Source organism: Stenella coeruleoalba, assembly GCF_951394435.1.
Source record: "Stenella coeruleoalba genome assembly, chromosome: 7".
NCBI classification, from domain to species: domain Eukaryota; kingdom Metazoa; phylum Chordata; class Mammalia; order Artiodactyla; family Delphinidae; genus Stenella; species Stenella coeruleoalba.
The window spans coordinates 103,397,304-103,420,918 of record NC_137153.1 but is presented as its reverse complement, the minus strand read 5'-3'; the positions used below and the strand labels follow the sequence as shown (position 1 = coordinate 103,420,918).

The following is a 23,615-nucleotide window of genomic DNA, read 5'->3' as shown; positions in this document are numbered from 1 at the left end:
TGCAGTCTCCTCTGATATCTACAGGGGAATGAGAGGCTTATTTACTTACAGTATGCCAGCCCCTGGGAATACAATAGTGGGCAAGACAGTCCTTGAGCTCGTAAGGCTCACCATCTTGTAGGACGGACCAAGAAACAGGTGGTTGCACCCCCAGTATGATGGCACAGGGCTGAAGGACTGTGGGAGCACAGAGAAGGGGCATCTAGCCCAGTCAGAGGCTTCAGGGAGGGCTTCCTGGAGGAAGTGGTATCTCAGCTGAGACCGGAAGGAAGAGAGATGGAAGAATATCCCAGCAGAGGGAACAGCATGTGCAAAGGCCTAGAGGTGAGAGAGTGCCTGCCACCTTTTAGGAACCAGATGTTTATTATAGCCGGATCCTCAAGTATGAGGTGGGCTGTGAAACAACAAAAGCAGAGAGGAAGACAGGGAGACCTGGGGGAGACCTTGGAGGGCCTCAGACACATGTGGTTAGAAGTTTGGATGATGGCTCTGCTCAGGAAAGGTGCTCACTGAATATTCATGAATGTAGAAAGTCTCACCTAAGGACAATGAGGGAGGCTTTAAGCCAGGGAGAGGCGTGGTTGGGTTTACGTTTTAGAAAGAATTCTCTGACCACTGTGAGGGTGAGAATAGAGGCCAGGGGATTGCTGAGAAGCCTGCCGCACCCAGGAGAGAGGTTATGGGGCCAGTGGGGAGGGAAGGGAGGTGCATTTGAAAAGAGATAATTAGGCATTGGGCCCACAGGACTTGGGAGTTGGTTAACTTTTGGGGTGTTCAGGGAAAGAGAAAGGTTTAGAATGACTCAGATTGTTGGCTGGCCAACCAGTTGGATGCTGATGCGGAGATGGGGAACCTAGGAAGGGGGAGTAAAATTGCAGGGAAAGATGACTTATAGGTGCCAGCTGGCACTCAGTCACTAAAGGATTAGGTCAGGAAGACCGAGATCCTGGTAGAAACAAGCCAGAGAGGACAAGTGACGCCTAACGGGGTATTCCAAATCCCAGGCTCTCGTTCAGCGGCCTTTGGCCTGGACAGGGAGCCAGGGCCGCCCCAGTCCTGCACCCATCACGGGGCGTCAGCCCTGCCTTTCAGGGGTTAACTGGTGACCGGAGTTCTCACTCTCCTGCAGCCGCTACCCTCATGGTTTGCCTTGGAAACCCCAACAAGCGTTGCCCTGGGAATTGCCAGGGGAACCAACTGCCCTTAGACGCACACAGCGCCAGGCCACAGCCAGAGGGAGGTCTCCTGCCTCCTCTGTGCACCCATCTGAAGGCTGATGTCTGCTGAAGCCGGCACCAGGAGACACTCCCCCAAGAGTCCAGGGGCCACCAGGCAAGAACTAAACCTGAGGGGAGCCCTCACCCCGGAAGCTGGTCCGAACAGTAGACGTAGAGCTTGCCTCAGCCTGGAGGACGGCCGTGCCCAGCCCGGGCTCTGATGCCCCGTGTGTAGGGGGGTTTGTGTGTAGCAGTGTCTGGGTAGAATTGGCTGCTGCAGTGCCAGCGACACCCTCAGAATGAGACCCTAGAGATTCAGGGACCGATCGGGGAGAAATGCAAACAGGATTTACTCCCAAGATGCTAGTGGCTCGTGAGATACCACGCCAATCCCAGGTTGGGCTGTGTTTGGGGGCTTCCCCAGCATGACAGCAGCCTTGCCTCTGGCACCCCTGCAGCTTCCAGCCTGCTCACGTTCAGTGGGCGATGGGAAGCACCGTGTGTCTTTGTCCCTTCTCCACACACACACATTTACTCTGTTCCCTCTGGGAGCCTGGAGCCCAGCTCAGTGCCATTCTCTGAGCATCTATGAGGTCTCAGCGGTTGTGAGATGGGGAGGCCCACTCCTTGCCTGCCAGGGGCTCAGTGTCTGGTGGAGGAGACAGATAAACAAGCATCTTCCGCCAGGAGCAGGGAGATGGGCTTGAACAATGTAGGAAATGTTTGGGGGAACCCAGGAGGGGTGGCTGAGCAAGGGCGGGAAGGAACCAGGCCTGCATAGATAGTTAGGGTTTCTACAGACAGAGGCTGAGGAAGGGGAGGGCAGCCCGGGGGCCGAGGCAGGTCCGAATTGAAATTTTAAAGTGTACCTTGAGCCAATGCCCTCTCTTCTCTGCATCCTCATCTCTATCTTGAGAATTTGTCACTGGTGTTTCAGAATAGTTACTCAGAGGCCCTGCATGCTAGGTTGGGTAAACCTCAAAGAAGGTTCTGCTTTGCTCACCAAATGCGCAGGGAGGGACACGAACTCAGAGGGGTGTCACGATGTGTAGCAAGAAAAGCGGACACACAGGGAAGTTGGAGAATCCACCGACAGCAGAGTCGGACGGTGCCTGCTGGAAAAGGACGAAGACCTGGCATCCGGGCAGCACTCAGGCGGCGGCTGCAGCTATGTTCACTGTGCATCTGTTCTTTCTCCTGTCGCCACCCCCCCACCCCAGCCAGGCCATCCGTGAGCTGCAAGAAGAGGTCTCCCGGCTCCGGCTCCGGCTGGAGGACAGCCTGCACCAGCACCTCCAGGGCAGCCCGAAGCGCCCAGCGTCCAACTTTGACCACCCCACCCGGGTCCGGGACCAGCCATCTGATTCCTCAGCCACTTGGGGGTCCCATTATGGCAGGTGGGTGAACCCCAAACTCCCGCCCCTATGCCCTGGTGGGAGCTGCAGAGGGTCAAGCTGGCCAACCTCTGGCTCTCCCCAGACATGTGGACTCAGGCACAGCCACATCCCTCTCTCGCTTATTCACTCATTCATTCACTCTTACATTTTTTTTTTTACCATGTGATATTTGATACATAGAAGAATATATTAAACATATGTGTTAATAATAAAGCATGATACAGGGAATATCCCTGAACTCATCACCCAAGTGAAGAGCTAGAACATTTTCAGGATGCTCACCCTCTCACCCACTCACTCAGCAGCTATTCACTTATGATGACTTATAAAATCATCTTTAACTAACTAACTTCTGAGTATTTCTATTGGAGGGCACTACGTTAACATTTTTAACGGACATTGTCTCATCAGTCCTTCCAACAACCCTCTGAAGTCATTGCTCCTATTATCCCCATTTGACAGATGAGGAAACTGAGGGGCAGAGAGGCTCAGAGCCATTTTCTATGAGTCTGACTCCAGAGTCTTCGGTTTTGACTTTCGTATTCTCCTCTTTCCTTATGTTATAAGCGTTTCTCTGGGTTGGGCTTCTCACTGATCATCTTTAAAGGCTGCATGAGACCTCATCCAGTGACGTCATCTCTCTCTCTCTCCCTTTTGCTAGTAAATCCACAGAGAGATTGTCTGGTGAGCCTGGGGGCGCAGAGCAAGCAGTCCCCGCAGGACGGAGGCAAGCCAGGTCCTCCTTGGTGCCTCGGGAGGTGCCTCGATTGTCCCTGAGTAAGTGACCACCCGCCTGGACTGATTTTTGGAGGCCACAGTCTGGGCATGCTGGCTCAGTGGTCAGGGACTACAGCAACAGCCCTAGAGGAAACTTGCAGAAGGTTTCGGGTGTCTTTTTTAGGTAGTTGCAGTGCTCTGAAATACCACGTACTTCTAATGACAGCAGCAGTATGCTATGCACGTACTGTGAGCTGCGGTTTCCGTAAGGGCTTTGTGTATGTGTATCATCTTGCTTAATCGTCACTGCAAGAGGGGTCGTATTATCCACGTTCTGCAGATCAGGACACCAAAGCCCGGAAGCACAAGGGACTTGCCTGAAGGAATATGGCTCTGGAATCAGTGGCCCCAGCTCACTCCTTTCTAGCTGTGTGGCCTTGGCCAGGTTGTTCACCTGCCCTGCACAGTTAAACGGACAGCTAACAGTGCAGTGATAATAGCGTCCGCTCCTGGGGTTGCTGTGAGGGTGCGTGACGTGAAGCATGCCAAGCACTTAGCACAAGGCCAGGGGTCCAGATGTGTCAGCTGTGATTACTAAGGGGCAGAGCTGGGTTTAAAATCTAAGCCTGCCCCAGAGCCTGAACTCGTGATCCACCCACTCCCTAAACTATGTGACCTCCCCACCCCCTCCCCCTCTGATGCCCCTCTTTCCACCTCAGGTTCCGAATCTGAGCCAGCCTCCCCCAGGCTGTTCTCTGAGAGGGGCAAGACCACCGAGGACAGTCCACAGGCAGCTCGGAATAGAAGGAGAGGAGTGGGTAGCACCGGTCGGCCAGAGAGGGTCACCTTCCGGGGCCAATACACAGGTGGGCCAGGAGGGGGCGCTGGGTGGGCATGGTCCCCAGGTTGGTCTCTGTCCTGAGAAGGCTCTTCCGTTTAGCCAGTGGGCCACTGAAATACTATCATTTTTTATGAGTTGTGTGATACAGAAACATCGGGGAGTATTGTCTCATTGAATCTGGGTGTGTTTGTTCATTCATTCACTCAGCAAACGGTTTCTGAGGCCTCCCCTTTGTCGGGGCCCATGCTTGGTTCTGGGGAAGCCCGTTCAGCTGGTCATTCATGAAGCAGTTTAAGGAGAGCTTGATGTTTGCAGGACCTGGGTGACAGGGTGAACACGGAATCACTCCTGGACCGCCTTAAGGTTCTGATTCCCCAGGGGGCCCCGTGTCTCACCGACTGGGTACCCGGCACGTAGTAAGGCTTGAGGTGACACATAGTAGGATTTCAGAGTGCTTAACATTAAAACAAATACGGATACGGCTCCTACTTTCATGAATCTGACTGCATAGCAGAGAAGACCAGTAACAAATAAGCAATTAGAGTAAATGTGTGAATTATAGTAAGTAAATTATAGACGTGGCTCTCACCCATACCTCACTGGGAGGGAGGGCTGTTAACCTCAGATACGATGCAGAGAAGGCAGGAAATGAGATACAATGTCTCCCAGCCGAGCAGATAGAAGCCGAGGGTTAGAAGTGAAAGCAGCAGCGCGTCCAGGGGCCCCAATGCAACACACACAGAGTATAAAGTGGGGACCCTGCACGGCAGAGGGGAGAGAAAAAAGTAATTAATCAGGCAACATTCTGAAGGTCCTATTTGAGACTCAGGGATGGACGAGGCACGGGATGGCAGGGCTGGGTGCAGTCCCAAGACCCTGTCCAACCTTCTGATAACCTTGAGCACTTGACATCTGCCAGGCGCGGGGCAGGATACCTCACGGATATGACCCCATTCAGTCCTCCCAACAAGGCTATGAAACCCACAGTATGACTATCCCTATTTTCCAGCTGCTTGGAGCACAGAGAAAACACCACTGACTCCATGCCCAAGCCATTCTAATCCTCACCAGCAAGCCGGGGTATGCGGGACTAGCGTCGCACTGTGTCATTGCTTGTCCTGTCTTCCTGGCCTGCTCTCCAACCCTGACTGAGCTTGCATTTGTTGGTTGCTTCTGTATATCGAGAACTAGGCAGCTGGTCCCCAAATAGGATCTGAGATGAGAGCTTATAATAAACAGACAAATAAAAGTGTTTCTATGTATATGTGTATATGTACATGCCCAATTACACAGCTACATATTTATGCACATATATCACATGTGTGTGCACGTGTGTGTGTGTGCATGAGAAAAAGATTGAGAGGGAGACTGTTAAACCATTTGGAGGAAGAGGAGAGAGATCCTTCTAAATCGTCCCCCATGCTGCATCCACGCCCAACTGACACTGACTGTCATGGTTTCTTCCCCAGGCCAGGAGTACCATGTTCTGACCCCCAAGACTGTCCCAAGAGGCAGCGGCCCAGTCTCCTGTCCCCACTGCCGACCCGCTAGGACAGAGGATCCAGGTAGGGGATGGTACCTGAAGAAGCGGCCAAGGCTACGAGGCTGCAGCTTCTTGCCCTTGGCCTTGGGGGTGCAGCTGGGCCAGACATGGGCCACCCTGAGCTGTGCGCGGGTCAAGATCCAGACAAGGGAAAGAGATTTTTTTTCTGGTCTTCTTAGCCCTCCCAGGGAGTCCTGCCCTCACATCTATTCCTCCAGGTGCTTTGCCTGAAGCCACTCTCCTTCACCTTGACATAGAGAAGACATGAACATGATTCCAGAAGGTCCTGATGCGGGGAGGGGTGCAAGCAGCAGGGGGGCTGGCAGCATTGATTGTCTTATCTCCCCTCTGTCCTCCCTCCACTCCTCACTCTTTCCCCCAAACCCAAGAGTTTAGGGGAAGAGTAGTGGGGAGAGAAGTGGCCTGAGAATATGGACACCAGGTTCTAGTCCCAGTTCTGCCACCGACACGCTATGTGACATTAGGCAAGTTCCTTAACGTCTCTGAGCCTCAGGTCCACATCCATAATGAAAGGTTTGGAGATGGTCTCTGAGGCCCTTTCAAGCAATAATGATGATCATGATGGAGCTGTCGTTTATCAAGCCGTTACTATATACAGGGCAACATGCTAAGGGTTGTACTAACATTAATCCTCACAACCCTATGAAGTAGGTTTTGCACATTTTATGACTATGTCCATTATATGAGTGAAGAAACTGAGGCTCCGAGAAGTTAAGTAACTTGCCCAAGGGCACACAACTTACGAGTGGTAGAGGCAGGATTTGAACCCAGGTCTTTGTGACTCTAAAGCCCTGGCTCTTCACCACTAGATGGCTGCGCCTTTGCTAGAGTCCCAACAAGCCTACCACTCATTCATTATTCAGCACCTTCCCATACTGGGCCCTGGGCCTTGTCCCTAACAAACTCTTCAGCTAAGCAGACGAAACTGAATGGTCAGAACTGGGGTGGGGGAGCACATAGCTCAGCCCGGTGGGTGGTGGGACTTCCCAGAGGGAGTGACGCTGAGCTGAGGCCTGAAGGAGAAGCAGATGGACCCTGGAATTCTCCCAGTTGTGGCGCTGAGGATTTGTACAGGAAGAGAACCAGGATGCCCACTCTCCTTCTGCTCACTAGGTCTCCACTGACTCGCCCTGGTGCCCAGGGGCCGTTGTGGGCTGGTCCCACCTGGAGAATGGGCCTGTGTCACTGTGGAGGATGACCCGTAGGTACAAGGGCTCCAGTCGGGAGAACCAGGCTTGAGATCAGACAGAGGACCACTGCTTCCCAGCTCTGAGACTTGGCAAATTATTCAACCTTCTGCAGCCTCAGTTTGCCCATCTGTAAAATGGGGGAGTGATGATGGTAGCTAGACCAGTGGCTTGTTGGATTTGATCAACTAATGCATGAAGACCCTGAGCAGAGGGCCTGGCTCAGGAGATGCCTCTCAGTGTCATGGTTACCATCAATATTGCTGTCACCCAGTGGGGGCCGCTTGTCTCCTCTGCAGTGGTCCCTGAGGGAAGCTCAGTGCTGCGGGAGGCTTGTGGGGGCCCAGTGACTTAGACATGAGCCTCTTCTGACGTCTCTGCCTCCTCTTCCAGGTGATGCTGTCACCAAGGACCCACTGGGACCATCTCACACTGAGACCCAGCGATGTCCGCTGTGTGGTCGAGTTGGGTCCTCCTCCAAGGGGGAGGGCCCAGACTCAGCCGGCTCTGGTAGGGACAGATGCTCCGTCTCTTCCCCCAGCTCCCCTGGATTCCGGCGTGGGCCCCTGGGAGGGGGCCCTTAGCCGGGGTGGCAGCTTGCGCAGCCTGGGATGGAGCAAACTGGATGACAGTTGGCTTCCCCAAAGCGAGGCACTCCCGCATGGCCGGCCCCGTGTCCAGCTCTAATGGGGCTGGTGGGGCTGGGAGGACCCTCTGTTCTCTGTTGGATCTTCCCAAGTGGTGAGACTGTGTCTCTCTGGTGTCCCTCCCTGACAGCACCGGAAATGGCCGCCACCAGGAGAAACGCATCTTCTACCTCCAGCCCCAAACAAAGGAGCAAGCGGACAGGGTCGTCGCCCGCGCCGCCTCCTGCACTGTGGTATCTGGCTGCCGCGCCCTCAGCGCCAGCCCCTCCTGCCTTTACCTACGTCTCCTCGGTTCCCCTCGTGCCTTATCCATCAGCCACTGTGTAAGAACCTTCCGTTCCCACCCTCCTAGCCTTTCGGTCTGAATCGCTTAACAATTGGCATTCAGACCTGAGTTGGGTAGCTGAGAACTCGGGCACTGAGTAGTCCTGTGTTTCCCCCCGCCAACACTCATGCAGTCACTCAACAAACCCTGAATGCTCCCTGGGCACCAGTGAGAGTGCTTGGCCCTGGGGACCCAGCAGTGAAGGAGGCTGGCAGAGGGCCTCAGGGGGACCTAGGACCTTAACCATCTTCCATCTCCTTGTGGGACTTCTCAGAGAGCAAGCAATACTTTTTCAAAAACTAGGCTTTATTTTTAGAACAGTTTTAGATTTATAGAGAAATGGAACAGATAACACAGGGAGTTCACCTATACCACCCCCCAAACACAGTTTCTTCTGTTATAAACTTCTCACCTTGATATGGTATAGTGCAGTTAGTGAACCATGATTAATACATTGTTATTAACTAAAGTCCACAGTTCGTTCAGGTTTCTTAGTTTTTACCCGAAGTGCTTTTTCTGTTCCAGGATCCCCCCCACCCCAAAAGTTACCTCATGCATTTAGTTGTCACATCTCTCAGGCTCCTCCTGGCTGAGACAGTTTCTCAGACGCTCCTTGTTCCCGATGGCCTTGACAGTTTATAGGCATACGGGTCAGGTCCACGGCCAGAGGAGCAATCACTTTTCACATGGATTTGGATGTACCATCAGTCAAGACAGAAAAAGCACAGCAGTTGAGGCGGAAATGGTCCAGGTTTTAGAGTCAGAGCTGTACTGGCATCCGGTCTGCCGCTTATTAGTGGTGTGGCCTTGGTAAAGCTACTTCCTCTCTGAGCCTCGCTTTTCCCATCTGTTAAATGGGGTCAGAGTCTCAGTCACGTACAGTTGTATGAGGATTGAATGAGGCAGGTGGCGAGAGCCCCACGAGCTGTTTGTGGGGTTCGTAGTGCGGTACCAGCAAATGCTCTTTGCTGAATAAACGGCAGCTTTTGTCATCACAGCAAATGCTGCTGCTGTTAATAGTGTCATTAGTAAGAGGAAAAAATGAGGAAAGGTGGCTTCCACATGACGGGACTGTGCAGGAAAAAAAAGGCCTGGACCCTGGAATTAGGAGATCTTTCTCCTTCTCCTGACTGTCATCAGCTAGTTCAATGCCTCAGTTTCCCTCACTGTAAAATGACTGGGTCGGGGGTCCTCTTCAGTGGTGTGTTGTCAGAAGCCTGTGTCTGTGAGCAGCAAGAGGCCAGAGTTTCCATCAGGGCTGGCGCTTGGCAGGAGCAGAGGCCCAGGCTCCATCCAGCTCCATGAGGAGTCCTGCGTACAGCGCGGTTTCTTGCTTTCCTCTCAGCTGAGACGGGGTGGGTCGTTAAGGAACCCTCTGCTCCAGCAGTTAAGAGAGGCCATACTGCATGCTCAGGCCTCTGATTCGTTGGACAGGAAAGGGTTTGCCTGGAATTTGGTGGCCCAGGAGAAAGCTCTGAGCGTCCACGGTAGCCATGGGTCTCTACTTCTGAGGTCATTCCAGATCCTTCCAGGCTCAGACCTGTGGGCAGAACTAGCCAGGTTGGTGTCCTCAGGCCTGGACAGGCCGTGGGGAAGGGGAAAGACCCTGAGCTTTAGTGCCCAACAGACCAGGCCAGCAGGTCACTTTGCTCCTGTGCCTCAGTTTTTCCGTCTGTGAAATGGGTTGTGGTGAGGATTAAATGAAATGATGCATAGCAAGCCCATAGTACATAGAAGGTGGCCAGTAACCACAGTGCTTCTAATGCTACTGGAATTGGGGCTGATGCCACCCTGAAGTTTCTCCAGCTGCCCATCAGCAGGACCGAGCATGCTCAGTGGCTGAGGCCAGGAACCCTTAGAAAGCTGAATGGGCCTGTGCTGCCGCCTGCTGGCCAGCCACCTTATAGCCTCTGCACCAGAGGCTTTCTAGCCAGTTTTTTGGTTTTGGGGGGTTTCTTGGTTGTTGTTTGTTCTGTTTTGTAGCTTCTCCCCTAGGGGGAGTTTGGGGTAACTTTCAGGCCAAGCTGGTCGTCAGAATTATCAGAAGGCAGGGGTGTGTGGGAACCCAGTACTTACACCAGCTAGTCTGCCCTTAAGGAGGGAACTGGATTCAAGAAGCCCATTCATTCAGTTCAGATGATACGTACCAGCATCTCCTGGGAGCTAATTAGCTCTGGGTTTAAATCCAGCACTGCTCCTTCCAGCTCTTTGACTCTGGCAGAGTCCTCAGTAGCTGACATTGACAGCGCGCTGGGCATACAGAGCTTTTAACCTGAATTTTCCTATTGGATCTACCCTGGGAGGTAGCCAAATATGGCTGTTTTCCATGGAGAAACGGACCCCTTGAGAATGATGTAGCTTGTTCATGGTCGTGCGGGTGGCCAGGATTTGGGGAGCTTCCTGCATCACTTAGCTTCTCCGAGCTTCACTTTGCTCATCTGTAAGATAAGTATAAAAGTACCTACCGAGTAATCAAGACAGTGCTGGTAAAGGGCTTATCTCAGAGCCTGGCAAACGGGTCCTGAGGATGAGGCTGCCAGCCCCAGGCCAGGCGCCGTGTTTAACTGAGGAACCGCCAAACCGCTTTCCCAAGTAGTGGCACCATCTTACACTCCCACCAGCAGTGTTTGGGGGTTCCTGTCTCCCCACATCCTCACAGACGCTCATGGCCATCTTTTTGCTTTTAGCAGCGAGTGTCTCTGAGGACACCCAGTGGGTGGGGAGTGTGTGAAGTGGCATCTCATGTGGTTTTGATTTGCACTTCCCTGCTGGCTAATGATGTTGAGCATCTTTTCATGTGCTTGTTGGCCATTTGTACATCTTGTTTGGAGAGACATCTGTTCAGATCCTAGCAAAGCCCTTTTTTCACACTGTGCAATAATGCAATTTAGAAAGTGAAGGGTCAGGAATAAGACCAGAGTTTACAGCATGCCAAGCAAAACACCAGTGAATGTCTCCGGCCAAGTTCTCCTAAACCCATTCGTGCTCTATTTAGGGAACATGCTTCTTTGTCCCTCTCTCTCCTACACACTTTACTCCACAGGTGCCACGCCCTCTTCCTGCCCAGCATCGGTTTCTTTGAACCCTAAACTTGGCATCCTTGGAGGAATGCAGTTGTCATTTCTTGGAGAAACCTGTGCTTCAGCTCATGGCTCCTCAGCCGGTTTTCCCCAGAACTTTTTTTTTTTTTTTTGCTGTACGCGGGCCTCTCACTGTTGTGGCCTCTCCCGTTGCGGAGCACAGGCTCCGGACGCGCAGGCTCAGCGGCCATGGCTCACGGGCCCAGCCGCTCTGCAGCATGTGGGATCTTCCCGGACCGGGGCACAAACCCGCGTCCCCTGCATCGGCAGGCGGACTCTCAACCACTGCGCCACCAGGGAAGCCCCCCAGAACTTTTAAACAACACCATACATTCCTGCAGGACCAGGCTGGGGGGGATGAGTGGAGCCAGACCCTCTCACTCCTGCAGAATCCTAATTATTATTATCACGTTTCTCCAGCGCTCCACACCTGACAAATAGGGCTCCATACATGACCTCTCTGATGAAGGGGCTTTGCTCCAGAGCCTGGGGTGAGCCTGCTCTCCCAGGCTCTCAGACTAGAAGCTCCAAGAAGGCGGCGGACGGGGTCCGTGTTGCTCATTCACCGTGATGACCTCAGGCCCTAGTGCACTGGCTGGCACATATATGTTCCATTAGCATTTGTTCAATGAACGGGTAGATGAAACAGACCATTTTTGGGGGACTGTTCTGGTTCAGGCACTCCCGTTTACCTTGCTTCACCCCTCTAACACATCCCTCAGCGGGGCTCCTTTTTCCCATTTTAGAGGTGAAGAAACTGAGACTCAGAATGCAGGGGCCGAGCTGGGGCTGAGAAGCCCCCAGCCCTCTCCGCGGTCAGTGAACGCGCTCGCGTCTCTCCCCAGGTACTACGCGCCTGCAGCACCTACCTCAGCCCGAGCAGCTGCTGAGTGGACCCCCGCAGGCTCCGCTCGGCCGGCCGGGAGACCCCGCCACTCCATCCAGCTGGACCTGGAGGAGCTCAACAAGGCCCTGAGCCGAGCGGTCCAGGCTGCCGAGAGCGTCCGCTCCACCACCAAGCTCATGAGTCGCTCCCTGTCGGCCGACCTGCGCCAGGCCCGCGGCCTGCGGGGCTCCTGCCTCTTCTGACTGCGCTCAAGGCTCAGAGACGCACGGGGGGCAGGGCTGGGCAGTCCCTGTCGCCCTGGAAGCCCCGCAGACCCTCGTGAGGAGGGCTCCCTCCGCACCGGCCCTGCCTGCTCAGCCTCCGTGTTTCCAGAACGGAAAGGGTGTCAGCTGGTCCTCCAGAGAAGTCACTTCCTAGGGACCAGCCCTGAAGGAGGTGCTGGGACTGAGGCCACCATCTGTCCAGATGCCATCTCTGGGAGGCTCCTGGTCCTGCATGTGTCCATCTCTGGCTAACAATATGTATTTTATATATGGATGGACAGATTCCTGTTTTTCAAACTGAAGCATTTTCCTGGTCTTGGATTCTTCTTAGGAGGCCAGATAAGAAGGGACAGGGCCAGGGTCTCTGGCGAAAACTTGTCCACCACCTGTGACCAGCCACTCCAGAGTAGGTGTCTCTGGGAAGGACGTGGTGGGGACCTTTCTCCTGGTGACTGGTGGTCAGTGGGGCACTTTGAGGCCATTGGGATATCTCAGGATGACACACACCCAGCTTCTCCATAGTTGAGAGGCCTTTCCCGTGGGTCTGCTGGGATGGAGACACCCCCCGGAGGGCCCAGAAAGCCATCCACCATGGTCCCCCTCAGTACCTCATCCCGAGACCCCCGGCTCTACCCTGGGACCCCCGTGGAATTGAGCCAGCGGCCAGCTTCCTGCCAGGTCCTTGTCTGTGGCCATGAGGCCAGGCCATCTCCTGCTCCCTGACCTTGTAGCAGCTCAGACTTCAGCTTTTCTGGTATGTGTGTGCGTCAGTGATATTTGTATATTTGGGACATTAAAAAATCTATTTTCGTTATGAGAGCAAATAAAGAAGAGTGAATATTGATCTTAAGAAATGAAAGCCAAAACCAAAAACATTCCCAAAGCCGCCCACATCTGTGGTGTGTGTCATCCACTTGTGGTTTCTAAAGTCAAGTTTGTGGGGTGAAAGATTTGGTGTCAAGTGGAGCCCTCCCCCGAGGGACCGGTTGGGTGCACATCTCCAGACTGCCTGCCTACCTCCCTTCAGTGCCTTCTGTCTCTCCAGCTTTCCCCCTCAGAACCATAAAGCTTTCCACTGGAGGGGCCTGCGAGGAGAGGCCGTCAGACCAAGCTTCTTTTATGTGACACACAGCAAATTGGTGTCTGCAAGAGCACGAGCCTGGACTCTCTTTCCAGTGCTCCTTTTGGCAGCAAACAGCAACAACAGCTGCCATTTACTGAGCGCCTCCTAGATGCCAATCCTTAGCTAAGTGACCCACTGTGCGCCCATTTTATTGATGAGGAGACCGAGGTTCCGAATGGGCGAACTCACGATGGTCTGACTCCAAAGTCCATATACTTTGTCACTGTTTTTTCCTCCTTAAACCTCCATGACTTTTTCCTCCCCAGCTCCTGCTTCCCCTTCCCTTGGCCTTTTCTTCAGTCTTCCCCACCTCTCATCTCACTTGCTTCTCCCGGCCCTCCAGGACTCATTTCTATTTCATTTTCCAGCTGATCCTTCTCAGGAGAGTTGAAAACAGCATCTTGCCGAGATGGGAGATTTCTTGTTGGTTCTGAGCCTCCAGATCCACAACCTCATGGGAAGGTGGATGGGAAGGGGGAGCCCGAGGGGGGGTGCAGAGCAGTGTCTCCAGCCTCAGTGCCCTGGGCACAGCATGGCTGCAGCTCTGAACAAAGGATGCTGAGGTCTTGGTTCTGTGGCTCTTTGGAGGACACTGGCCCGTGAGCCACGGGACTGGGTGTCAGGAGCCAGGGTTATGGTCCTGTCACTCCAAATGGCTTAGGACGCTTGCACATAGAATGACTCCAATCGTTCAGCCCAATTTCTCTGCCACCTGTGTGGTGCTGCTTCCCTCACATGACCGTCACAAAGCCCTTGTGTCTGGAAGGAGACCATCCTTCCTTGTTGGAATCCTGGCTTCAGACGCTCAGTCCTCTTTATGCCTCTAAGTGGGCCAGCCTCAGACGTGGCCCCATGGCGAGGGCTCCAAGCACATTTGCAAGATGGCTGGATTCGAGGGACCAACCTTACCCTAGGTATCCTACCTTCCTCCTGGGTGTCAGGTGGGCACTCTGGGGACACCTCATGGAGACACAGCCCCTCTGGCCTGGCCCCAAGTCCTCCGAGTCTCCCCCATCCTGCCCCTGCCCTGGCCCAGACACCCGCCTCTTCCAGGATGCTCACAGCAGCCTCCGTGTAGGTCTTCCTGCCTCCGGTCTGGGCCCTCCTAACTCGCCTCCCCAGATGGCCAGGCTGACATCTAAATAAGGGCCCTACACAGTAAAGGGAGCTCGGATGAGAGTCCCCCTGCAATCTCATACCAGGACCTCCAGAGCCGCTCCACAGGGCCTGCGGCCTCTGCTGCAATTCACTGGCTCACCAGGTGCCCTCAGGGTAGCTGCTCCCCAACTGCGGTCTCCTCACTCCTGCCCTGTCCATGCCTTTATCCCACCATGTCCACTCTCGTCAGGATCGTCCCAGCTCCCTCGCAAAGTGAAAGACTGATCTTTCCATTTTGTTCCCGAGTGTGAACGAGCCCCATGCCCTTCCCAGGGGCCCAGGCTTAGATCAGAGCTGAAGAAGACACGTGGGGACACGTGGGGAGTAGGGGGCGTCAGGAAGGGAGGTTGTCTGTGACGTGCTGACGTTAAAACCAGTTTCCTCCTCAACAGTGTCCAAACTGGGCAAGCCTTGCTGGGTGAAAAACTGAAAACATACAGCTGAGTCTGAAAGAAATGAACGGTGGTCCAAACGTGCTCGTGTTTACACGAGTCTCCCTCCTGTCTCACCTGCATGGACTTCTGACTAACAACGCGTCTTTTATTTTAACTCCTGGTGATGTTTTTTGTTTTTGTTTTTGTTTTTTTTTTTTGCGGTATGCGGGCCTCTCACTGTTGTGGCCCCTCCCGTTGTGGAGCACAGGCTCCGGACGCGCAGGCTCAGCGGCCATGGCTCACGAGCCCAGCCGCTCCGCGGCATGTGGGATCTTCCCGGACCGGGGCACGAACCCGTGTCCCCCGCATCGGCAGGCGGCCTCTCAACCACTGCGCCACCAGGGAAGCCCCCCCAGTGATGTTTTGAGGTAGAATAAGCTCAGTGTTTTCCTTCTGCTCAGACTGCTGTCTTTTTGTATCCACTGTTTGCTGAGGCAGACTCCCTTCTCTGATGGAGCCCTGGGCTCTAGGTAGGTAATTCTGTGGGTGAGCACAAGCCATACGCTCGGACGTGTCCGCAATTCACTTCGCCTGATTTAAGGACGGATGAGGATCTACTTACAGATGAAGACTAGGCAGGCGAGCGTGGTTGTTTTGTATGTAAGCAAGACCAAAATGAAGATGAGAAGCAGAAAACTGTGGAATTTTGTGCTCTGTGGAAAGCACCCTAATTGGTTCAGGATGAAGGTTTGGTTTCCTTTTCCTTCTCCCTCCAGACCCAGCTACTTGGGGATGCTGCCGTGCGTGGGCCAGCCTGCTTCCTGACTTGGTAACAGGGCACCCCTGTGACCTTCATAATCAAGTGACAGGGACTCTATTTCATGTACTTAAGAGGAGAAACTTTCCTTCATTCCTGAAAGGATTTACTTTAGGAAACGCGATATGATCTGATAAGATTCTTGAAAACTCTTTTAAAAAATATTGATCATCAGTTTCTTGGTGACACCTGGGAGAAATTTTGATATGAATGGTGAAATTTTGACGATATCTCATGAATTGAGCGAAAATAAAACCAAACTGATTCATCTTTTAAAAATAAATAAATAGATAAATAATAAAGTAAGGGCCCTTGTGTTCAGCACCACACTCCTGGGTCCTCACCACCCTCTATCTACCTGAACTCCTCTTCAGGGTCCTCCGCTTCGATGTTCCTTAAACAGATCATTGGCTTGCAGCGGGAACAGCAGGTGTTATCAAGCTCCTAATCTTTCTAGAGTGGTTCAGATGCTCCTTCCAGGTAGCCTTCCCAGACTTCCCCACTGGAGAAGGAAGCTTCCCCGTGCTGGGCTCCCACAGCACTCAGTGCATATAGTCATCCATCCTGGCACAGGTGCTGGGAATGATAGCAAAGGCCCTTCCAACCAAGGATCAACTCAGGGCAGTGGTCGGCCGCGGCTCAACTGAGGCGGGCACAACATGAATGAACGAATGAACAAACGAACAAGCAAATGACAACCTGACTGTACCACAACAGACGCTTTATTGATGCAACTGAGGGAAAGAGCTGAGATACGAAGGGTGAGCCGGAGGCTGAGGATGGGCCCGCAGAGTCCCCAAGGTCCTAACCCAATGCTAGGACCCTTCCTCTTCCTTCTTCCTTTCCTCCTCGTGCTGCATATGCAGTGGTCCGCACAGATCCTGGTGGGAGAAGACAACACATGATCCGGGGAGGGCGGGGGGGTCTTCTGGGGGAAGAGGGAAGTAAGCTCTGGACTGTAGTTCCAGCCCAAGCAGGGCTTCAGCTGGGTGACCCTGGGCAAGTCATTCTCTCTCTCTGAGTCTCAGCTTACTCACCTCTGAAATGGAGGCTCAAACCCTTAACACCTGGCATGTCTGAGCACTTATGACTTGCCATGCCCTTCTGTTGATCTCCTGGATTCCTCACACCATTTTTTTTTCTTTTATTTTTTTGCGGTATGCGGGCCTCTCACTGTTGTGGCCTCTCCCGTTGCGGAGCATAGGCTCCAGACGTGCAGGCTCAGTGGCCATGGCTCACGGGCCTAGCCGCTCTGCGGCATGTGGGATCCTCCTGGACCGGGGCACGAACCCGTGTCCCCTGCATCGGCAGGCGGACTCTCAACCACTGTGCCACCAGGGAAGCCCCCTCACACCATTTTGAAGATGACGGGAGTGAGGCTCATGGTGACCTGCGGCCTGTCCGAGGTCCCCCGGCCAGTGGACGGGGGCAGCAGGCTGCTGGCCACGGGACCAACTCCAGTGTCTGTGTTCATACGCCTTTTCCCGGGGTTCCCGAAAGCAGGGGATGATTTGTGCCACCGGTGGTCACGGGAAATGACCTCTGGTGGCACAAATCTGTCTAGATGGAGACGTTTTTATTTTAATAATCATGAAAGTATTTCACATGTATCCACAAACGTGTAACCAGTTTTTGGTTTTTGTAACCAGTTTAAATCAGCTCTGTGATTTCAGATATGATTACACAGGACGAGACCATGTAAAGCCTTGCATTTAACACAGGTTTAAAAGAAAGTATTAAGAAGATTATACAGATAATGCTCAGTTCCAGCAAAAATTGGGACGGTGGCCCTGGACTTGCAGTTTGGGTGACACCTAAAACCACAAGACTGATTCCCCATCACACGGACATTAGAAGCCGCCTGGGGGTGTGGCAGGCAGCTGTAAGTGATCATTCCCCGTGTGCGTGTCTCTTTCCCAAGTTCACCACACCTTGGCTATGCTCTTCCCCTCCTGTTAGCCTTTACAATCCTCCCCACCTGCTCCAGGCGTCCTCCCTGATTCCCAGTGACTTTTCCCTCCTGGGCACTCATCCATCACCCGGGGGCCCTGCAGTGAGGCAGGTGCTTAAACAGGATATCCTGCCTCGCTGTGCAGCTTTGACTGACAGCTTCCCTCTCTGGGCCTCTGAGGCTGCCCAAGGTGGGACCACCCTCAGGGGGGCCACTGCCCGGTCCTCCTTGCACTTACCTTTTTCTCATCGCTGTATGTGATTTCTGACTCGTGAATGCCTATGCACTTGATGGTATCAAGGAACTCTTTCTTCTGCTCCTGGGTCACCTCTGGCTTGTCGGCTACAGGATGGAGCAAGGGGGCCGGGTGAGGATGATGGGGGACCTAAGTGGGAGGCCAGGGAGGGCTGGGGTGCTGGGGGTCCCGCCCGAGTAGTGGTGGTCCTGGGGTGAGGCTTGGGTGGAGTGGGAGTTTGAGGTGTTTACCATAGAAGGACATGCCCACGTTCTTCTTGCCGTTCCAGGAGGCAGAAAGAATGAAGGTCTTGGGGTGCTTGGTGAGCAGCAGGTCAGCAAAGTGTTCTTTACCCGACTCTGGAGGAGAGAGCCTCTGATGAGACCACAGGGGCGGCACAACAGTTCCTGTCTCACGGGGGAGGAACCTGGGTGTGCCCAGGGCCACACAGCCAACCAGTGAAGACCAGGGGTTGTCTTAGGCCACTGGTCACTCACTCCTCCTGTGTGCCAGGCTCTGCACTGAGCACTCTCTATGTGTGGAATCATAGGAGCCTCACATGGACCATGGCTGTCAGAGCCTTTCTCCCCATTTTACAGATGAGGAAATCAAGCCCAGACAGGAGGCTTGGGGCTGCAAAGTGGTGTCCGTTCAATTCCGTCAGCATTTGTGTGCTCCTACTAGGAGCCCTTTCTGCAGTGATGGTGGGGAAATGGGCGAAGTCACTGCCTGCCCAATGCAGGCTCCCACCCTTAGCTCCCCGAAGATAAGGAGTTTTCCCCGAAGATAAGGAGTAGTAGACAGAGAGGTAGGACTGGAGCCAGTCTGGGGTTTAGATCCTATTTCTAATTATAAGCTGTGTGACCTCGGGGAAACTACTTGACTTCTCTGTTTCCTCATCTGGTCACTGTAATGTCCTCCTAGGGTTGTTTGTGAGTACTAAGGGGATTAATCCATATAAAGCACTTCAAACAGTGCCTGGCACATAGTAAGAGCTCAACAATGTTGGCAGTTATTACTGATTATTTGCTGTGTGCAGGCACTGGGGCCGCAGAGATATAAAAGGTGGGCCTGTCCCGTGTTCTCTGTGTTCAAAGCCCCCAGGGCCTTAGTCCAGGCCCCCGTCTTTAGGCTGGACAACCCACCATCTCCCCACTCCACACAGCAGCCCTCCACCTGAGGGCTGGGCCTCACCGTATATAGACAAGGTCCCATTCTTGCGATAGACCGTCACGGAGCTGGAGTTGTAGACGCACTTGTTCCCACTACAGTCAGACAGGAGAGGGGAGAAAAGCAGTAAGATGGTCAAGAAGTGGACGGTCACCCATCTCAGTCATTGAGGGCCAAGAGTCAGGTGGCAGTTGGAGTCAATGCCCCCCATCCCCCCCCCCCCCCGCCTAGTCCATCAACGGGAAGGCTGAGGCCGGGAGGGAAGATGGACTCGCTCAAGGTTTTTCTGCAGCTGGGAGTGGAAGCCGGAAGCTGAGGCTGAGGGTGAATTGGTGTGTGGGGTCTCACGTGGTCTGGTACTCTCTGAGAATTATCTTGTCCTCCGCGTGCTTGGGCTCAAAGTAAAAGAAAGTTGCCTGGATCGATCTAGCCGACTCGTTGTACTCGGGGTTTCGGAAGGCTGAGCCGATATAAAACCACTTGCCAGAGAGCTGGGGAGAAGCCAGGAACTGGTGATGGAGGCTGGAGCTGAATCCTTGAGAGTCAGCTGGGATGAGAATCAGCAGATCTCTCTCCTCATTTTACAAACAAGGAGACTGGGACCCCAGATGAGGAGTGGACGTGCAAGAGCTCACTTGGAGGACCAGACATCTCCCCTCACCCCACCCTCACCCCTGGGCAGCCCCTCCTTGCCCAGTGCAGAATTGTTCCCTGTTGAGGAACCTTGCAAAGAGGCGTTGGAGTTTGGAGGCAAAGAAATGCCTCCAGAGGCTGGTCAGAATTTCACCCCAGGACCCAGGATAGAAAAGGATGGCATCAGGAGGGCAAAGGGAAGCCCAGAGATGGAAGCAGCTGCCCATGGCACTCAGGGACTTGGGCACTCACCCTGTCCAGGGTGGCATTGGTGATGGGCACCACCGCCGTCAAGTTGGCGCATGCCGGACTCTGGGCGTCCAGCAGAGGAATGAGGCTCAGGACGGCGAGGGCCCAGGGCAGCACCATGCTGAAACCACAAGGCACCTGCCGCCAGGAAGACTGGTGGCTGGAGGGTGCCAGTGACCTTTAAAGTAGCTGTGGGCGGGGCCCTGGAGGCAAGCTATGACACAATCTGGTGAGCTCTTGGAAAAGGTCTTACACAAAACCTTCCCTCCATCCCACAAAGCCAGCTATAGGTAAAGCCCGCAAGTCTAATTTGGGTCCCTGACCTGGAGGAGTTACAAGGGTCCAAAGGTCTGGCTGTTCAAAAGCAAGGTGAATGTGGGCCGGCCTGATATTAGTTAATGTGTTTAGATATTGATAGAGGGGCCTGTCGGCAAACTCTCCTGTTTTCATTCAATTCCTGTCCTACTAAGCGCCAAGACTTGAGAAGGACCCAGCCATACATCAAGGGCTGAAGGCAACTTAGAGAGTTCCCAGGTGAGCTAGGGGAGGGGGGAATGAGCGGGGGAGGGGTTGAGGGGTGGGAGGTGAGGGCAAACGTGGGATCAGTTCCAACTGAGTGTGGTGACACCTGTGAAAGAGCAAAAGTCCAGAGGCCCCCAACCCGGTCCTGGAGGCAGGGACCTTTCCAGAAGAAAGGGGCTTCTAAGTTGAACGCCTATTTCCAGTAAATGTTTTACTTGAATCACCTCTCAGTATCTAAAACAGGAAATTATCTCTGCGATATCCCCACCCCCTGCTATATGAGCTCGCCTCTCTTTTCACCCATATATTCCCAGCCCTGGGACAGTGCCCAGCAAGTAGCGGACGCTCAGTATATACCATGGCATAAATAATTCCATTGTCCATTTGCATTTCTACATGACGGGGTCAAATCTGTATTCGAATAAATAAATACTTTCCAAAAGTACTATTATGATAAGCTTACAATTTTGTATTCTTATTCATTTCATGTATTTTGAATACGTTTTCATGTACCAGTATAGTCAGCAGTTGTAATTTGAATGGATGCATAACCTTTCATTCACTTCTTGGATTCCAACTTCCTTGAGCATGTCCTCCCTTTATATTTATAGCACTTTATTTTATTTTTTCCAGGTTTATTGAAATATAGCTGTCTATAGCATTTTATATTGTGATTTTTTCCTCTGATGATATGTGTCAGAGAGCATCCAAATTTCTTTCAAGAGAAAGAAAAACATATGTCTTTAAAATGCAAGACTTTAGCAATATTTAAAATTGCCCCCCAGATACATACATAAATAAATAAAATAGCCCCCAAACTAGAAACAATTCAGATATCCGCCAACAGGAAAACGGAAAAACAAACGGTGGCGTTTTCATACAATGGAATATTACTTAGCAACAAAAAGGAATGAACTACGGGTACATGTAACAGCATGAATGCATCTCAAAAACATTACGCTGAACCAAAGAAGCCAGACTCAATAGTGCACGGACTGTATGATTCCATTTATACAAAGTTCTAGAACAGCCAAAACGAATTATAATGGTAGACATCAGATCCGTGGTTGCCTTGTCATCTGACCGCCAAGGGGCATGAGAGAACTTTCTGAAGTAGATGACCATGTTCTGTATTTTCATTGTGGTGGTGTTTACACACGTATGTATATTTGTGAAACTCTTTGAACTGGAAACCAAAAATGTGTGCATTTTACTGTAAGCCAATTATACCTCAATTAAGTTGATTTTCAAAAACCTCTCCCCCAAAAGAGAGAAAACAAAAACGTGATAAACCAAAGAACACTAACGATTTTTAATGCTGCACCAGTCTAGCAATGCAGAAATGATTCTTTCTCTACATCCTTGTCAGAATTGGAATTTCCCTTCTTTTTCTTTTCTTTTCTTCTTTTTTTTTTTTTTTTGCCAGCTCAGTTAGTGTTCTGACTTTGCATTGCTCTAATTGGAGTCTTGCAAAATGACTGGAGCTCTTCAAGAGGGAAGAGTGCGGGTGAGGGAGAGTGTGGTATGTGAAGGACCAGGATATGCTCTGTGTGGCTGGAGCCTGTGATGGGGTCGGAGAGATGGGGGCTGATGCTCGGGGACGTTGATGGGAACCCGAGCTGCAGAGCGCGGAAGCCAGGCCGAGGAGTTTGCAGTGGAGTCTGGGGGTGTTGGGGAGAAACGGAAAAATTTTAAGTGAGGTGGAGGGGGGTTGACTAGTCAGACTAGTCAGGGGATGGGGAGGGCAAGAGCAGGAGAACTTGGCAGAGCAGTTGGGCAGTGGCATGGTCCAGGTGTGAGATGATGGGACTGGGCACAGATTCAAGACACTATTTTATGGAGATGCTGAACACCATGTGGGGACGGTGCCACTTTAGACCTGGGCCACTGGGGCTCCTACCTGCAACCCAGAGCTTCAGAGGCCCTCACATACCACACACACACGGACACACACACACATGGACACACACATGCAAAGTTCATTCAGCAACGCACAAGCACCTCTGTCACTTGGGGTCTGGTACCTGGTATTGGCACAGGGTGACCCATAACCCGAAACATCCCTCGTCACAACCAACCGTGTTCAGACCCCAGGGGAAACATTCTTCCCATCTTGTACTCTGTCCTTGAAATATCAGGCATTTGGACATTATATCCAAAGGTCCTGTGGCTTTGCGGGTGATGCTACTGCTGATAAAGTAGACAGACAGCGCTTCAGAATTCAGGGAGGATTTGAGTGGACTTAGAGGTAATGAAACTGGGCAGGACCCTGCGGGGGCCCTCCTGGGTTAAAAACGAAAAAAAACAAAACAAGTTTCTTCTTTATAGAAAGAAAACAAAATGGGGGAGGGGAGGCTTTAGTCTCCTAGGCCTTCTCTGAGTCCCAAAGAGCTAGCTCAAGCAGTTAATCATTAGGGCTGTAGAGACACAGGACTCCTCGTCCCTCCTGAAGGGATGTTGGTAACAATCTGATGCACATCTTTGATCTGTTTTGCAGAAACTAAGACTCCAACCCAGGTGGAGGATGGTGACTACATCCTGACCACAAGCACATAGACCCCAAACTAGTTGGAACCAGAAGGTTGATGATAAAGATTTCTGAAACATCCGCTTGTTACCTCACTACCAACCAATCAGAAGAAGGTCCACGAGCTGATCACGCATCCGACAACCGCTAACACATATATATGGAATTTAAGAAAAAAAAATGTCATGAAGAACCTAGGAAAAAAGACACAGGAATAAGACAGGAATAAAGACACAGACCTCCTAGAGAATGGACTTGAGGATATGGGGAGGGGGAAGGGTAAGCTGTGACAAAGCGAGAGAGAGGCATGGACATATATACACTACCAAACGTAAGGTAGATAGCTAGTGGGAAGCAGCCGCATAGCACAGGGAGATCAGCTCCGTGCTTTGTGACCACCTAGAGGGGTGGGATAGGGAGGGTGGGAGGGAGGGAGATGCAAGAGGGAAGAGTTATGGGAACATATGTATATGGATAACTGATTCACTTTGTTATAAAGCAGAAACTAATACACCATTGTAAAGCAATTATACTCCAATAAAGATGTAAGAAAAAAAAAACAACAACCCTCTCCCATTTACCCTCCTTGCCTTTAAAAACCTTGTGCCCCAGCCAGCTAACGAGATGGATTTGAGACAAGTCTAGGTCTCCCATCTTCTGTGTTGACACCTCCTCGATTAGTAAACCTTTCCCTGCTCCAGACTCTGACATTTCAGTCTGGCCTCACTGTGCGTGGGGCGTACGAACTTGGGTTCAACAACAGAAAGAGAA

General features: G+C 52.4%; 2 protein-coding genes across 3 annotated transcripts in view; one reads left to right on the top strand and one right to left on the bottom strand.

The window, feature by feature from the left end:
* AKNA (AT-hook transcription factor) overlaps positions 1 to 12,913 on the top strand; it is a 41,905-nt gene extending 28,992 nt beyond the window's left edge. For both annotated transcript variants that reach the window (XM_079926011.1, XM_079926010.1), the window contains 7 exons: positions 2,438 to 2,614; positions 3,276 to 3,391; positions 4,051 to 4,197; positions 5,642 to 5,737; positions 7,317 to 7,433; positions 7,701 to 7,893; positions 11,821 to 12,913. In XM_079926011.1, the coding sequence (XP_079782137.1) occupies positions 2,438 to 2,614; positions 3,276 to 3,391; positions 4,051 to 4,197; positions 5,642 to 5,737; positions 7,317 to 7,433; positions 7,701 to 7,893; positions 11,821 to 12,064 (1,090 nt within the window). In that variant the 3' untranslated portion in view covers positions 12,065 to 12,913. The remainder of the gene's footprint in view (positions 1 to 2,437; positions 2,615 to 3,275; positions 3,392 to 4,050; positions 4,198 to 5,641; positions 5,738 to 7,316; positions 7,434 to 7,700; positions 7,894 to 11,820) is intronic.
* A 3,459-nt stretch (positions 12,914 to 16,372) lies between these two features.
* On the bottom strand, positions 16,373 to 20,116 carry LOC307189421 (alpha-1-acid glycoprotein-like; the record flags this gene model as incomplete). Its single annotated transcript, XM_079927481.1, has 6 exons — positions 19,799 to 20,116; positions 19,262 to 19,404; positions 18,938 to 19,008; positions 17,995 to 18,102; positions 17,747 to 17,850; positions 16,373 to 16,438 (listed from the first exon to the last, which is right to left on the bottom strand). Exons 1-6 carry the CDS (start codon positions 19,913 to 19,915, stop codon positions 16,373 to 16,375), a joined length of 609 nt encoding a protein of 202 aa, XP_079783607.1. The 5' UTR covers positions 19,916 to 20,116.
* Between the last annotated feature and the right edge of the window lie 3,499 nt (positions 20,117 to 23,615).